At 42.2% G+C, this 2,066-nt stretch overlaps 1 protein-coding gene across 1 annotated transcript in view; it reads right to left on the reverse strand.

Moving 5' to 3' along the window:
• LOC137985553 (leucine-rich repeat-containing protein 47-like) overlaps positions 1–1,127 on the reverse strand; it is a 7,340-nt gene extending 6,213 nt beyond the window's left edge. Inside the window, exon 1 of the mRNA XM_068833169.1 lies at positions 127–1,127. Within this exon, the coding sequence (XP_068689270.1) occupies positions 127–1,092 (966 nt within the window). The 5' untranslated portion in view covers positions 1,093–1,127. The remainder of the gene's footprint in view (positions 1–126) is intronic.
• Positions 1,128–2,066: the final 939 nt, after the last annotated feature.

Genomic DNA, 2,066 nt, shown 5'->3' on the forward strand with positions numbered 1-2,066 from the left:
ATAGCATCAGCGTCATCATGATCATCATTACCACCAAAATGAACAATTGATCTGAGTATAACAAACAAGTTATCACAGACCCAATAATCTGTCTCTAAAATTGGTTTGTGCTATTCATGAAAATACCTGAATACTGATGAACTTCTTGAAGGTCGCCATGTCAGTGAGGTCCAGATTTTTCACAACTGTACAAACAATATATGGTCTGATCTCTTGGACACTTGCTTTGACAACAACTTGAAACCTCTCGCTTTTCAAAACTCTAATCATAGTGCCCGATTGCATATAGATGCCCTCTTTCTGCTTTTCAGTGTCTCCCTCACTGGTCTTTCTGTTTCTTCCCTTCTTTCTCGATTTTTCCCCACTTTTTCCTTTTTCGTGTCCCACAGCAACATAATCAAGAATTGCTTTTGTGTGGCACTCTTTGATTAACTTAGCAAGCCTGCTGTCCTTGATAGCATTGTCTTGAAGGTCAAGTTTCTTCAATTTGTGGCATAGCGAGAGCTCTGTAGGGATGGACTCTATGCTATTCACATTCAATGTCAACACCTTCAAAGATGCTAGTTTTGATACATTCGAGCTTAAAGTGGTAATGTTATTGTTGGAGGCATGTACTTCTGCAAGATGTTCCAATTCGTACAGACTCTGAGGCAGGTCACCCAGCTGGTTATGGCTAACATCTAGTCTTGCAAGATTTGTTAGCCGCTTTAACTCTGGTAAGACTGTTAGCTTGTTACAGTTCAAGTTCAATGTTTGAAGTGAGCTGATTTCGCCTAAGGTTGAAGGCAAAGTTTTCAATTCGTTTCCAGATAAATCTAGAATCTTCAGTTCCCTCAACAATCCAATTGAAGAGGGCAGTTGCTGTAAAGAATTTCTATGCAAGTCCAAAGTTTTAAGGTGCAGCAAATTTCCTAAATCCTCTGGGAGAGAGGATAACCTCGTGTTCGAGATTTGAAGAAAGTTGAGGCAGTTCAACGCGAAAATGTTTTGGTCTAAGCCGTCTTTTTCAATTCTCTCTGCTATTTCTGGACCGGTCAAAACTAGTTCATATCTTTGTTCTTCTACGGCTCGCTTTACCTCTGGCCAACTCATTATGTGTTTGTGAGTTGGGGCACTCTATTGCACAAACATGAACACCATATAACGTCACAGGCTTCCCAGGCTCGGAGATCCGGGGATCGCTCAAAACAGAATTTCGACAGGGCTGCTCAACCAAGGGCGCTTGCACATCTCTTTCCGCCCTGGCTCAACCGTTCACTTGAGCCTCAATACAGTGAGAGCAAATCAGTGAACGGTTGACCAGCCGTGTCCGTATTCGTTGTAAGCGAGCCTCGAAGGATTTTGAATATTTGAATATTCATCGCTGTTTCTCAGCAATGGATACTTGCTGGACCTTGAAACTGGGTGAGGCTAAATCGCGTGGGTAGGTAGGTCGTGGGTAGGTGGGTCGTGTTTGTTTCAAGATAAAAAAAGATATACACTAGCTCTTAGGTCTTAGGTCTAGGTCTTAGGTCTCGTCTGTTTCGAGAATTTCCAGTCGTTGATTTAAAAAGGGGTTAGGGTCAGGGACCCACGACCCACCCACACACGCCGATTAGACACTCTCCTTGAAACTTGGTCAATGGGAAGTAAATTTATCCGTGTGGCCATCGCCGGAATTTGAGCGTGACTGATACGGGAGAAGTGTGATTTTATCGGCGAGATGTGAGGAAGGCTAGAAATTACTTTCCAGCCTTTGCTTTATTTATGTACGAGTGACAACCCGGGAAGCTGAGAAGTCGCTTAAATTAGGCAAATGACGACACAGAAAGCGAGAAAATCACTAGGGCCCGGTAGTTCAAAAGCCGATTAACGCTAATCCCAGATTAAAAATTAACCAAGGAGTTCATTTCTCTACTCCCAAATTTTCAACACTGATATTCAGCAAAACTTTACATTAGAAGAAAAACAAAAATAAGCAAAAGAAACTTTCACCAAAAAGTTGAACACATGAAACAAAAGTTTGCGCTAATCCTGTATTAAGTTAATCGGCTTTCGAACAACCGGGCCCAGGCAGAAACCCATAA

Source organism: Montipora foliosa, chromosome 14 (genome assembly GCF_036669935.1).
Source record: "Montipora foliosa isolate CH-2021 chromosome 14, ASM3666993v2, whole genome shotgun sequence".
In the NCBI taxonomy this organism is placed as follows: Eukaryota; Metazoa; Cnidaria; class Anthozoa; order Scleractinia; family Acroporidae; genus Montipora; species Montipora foliosa.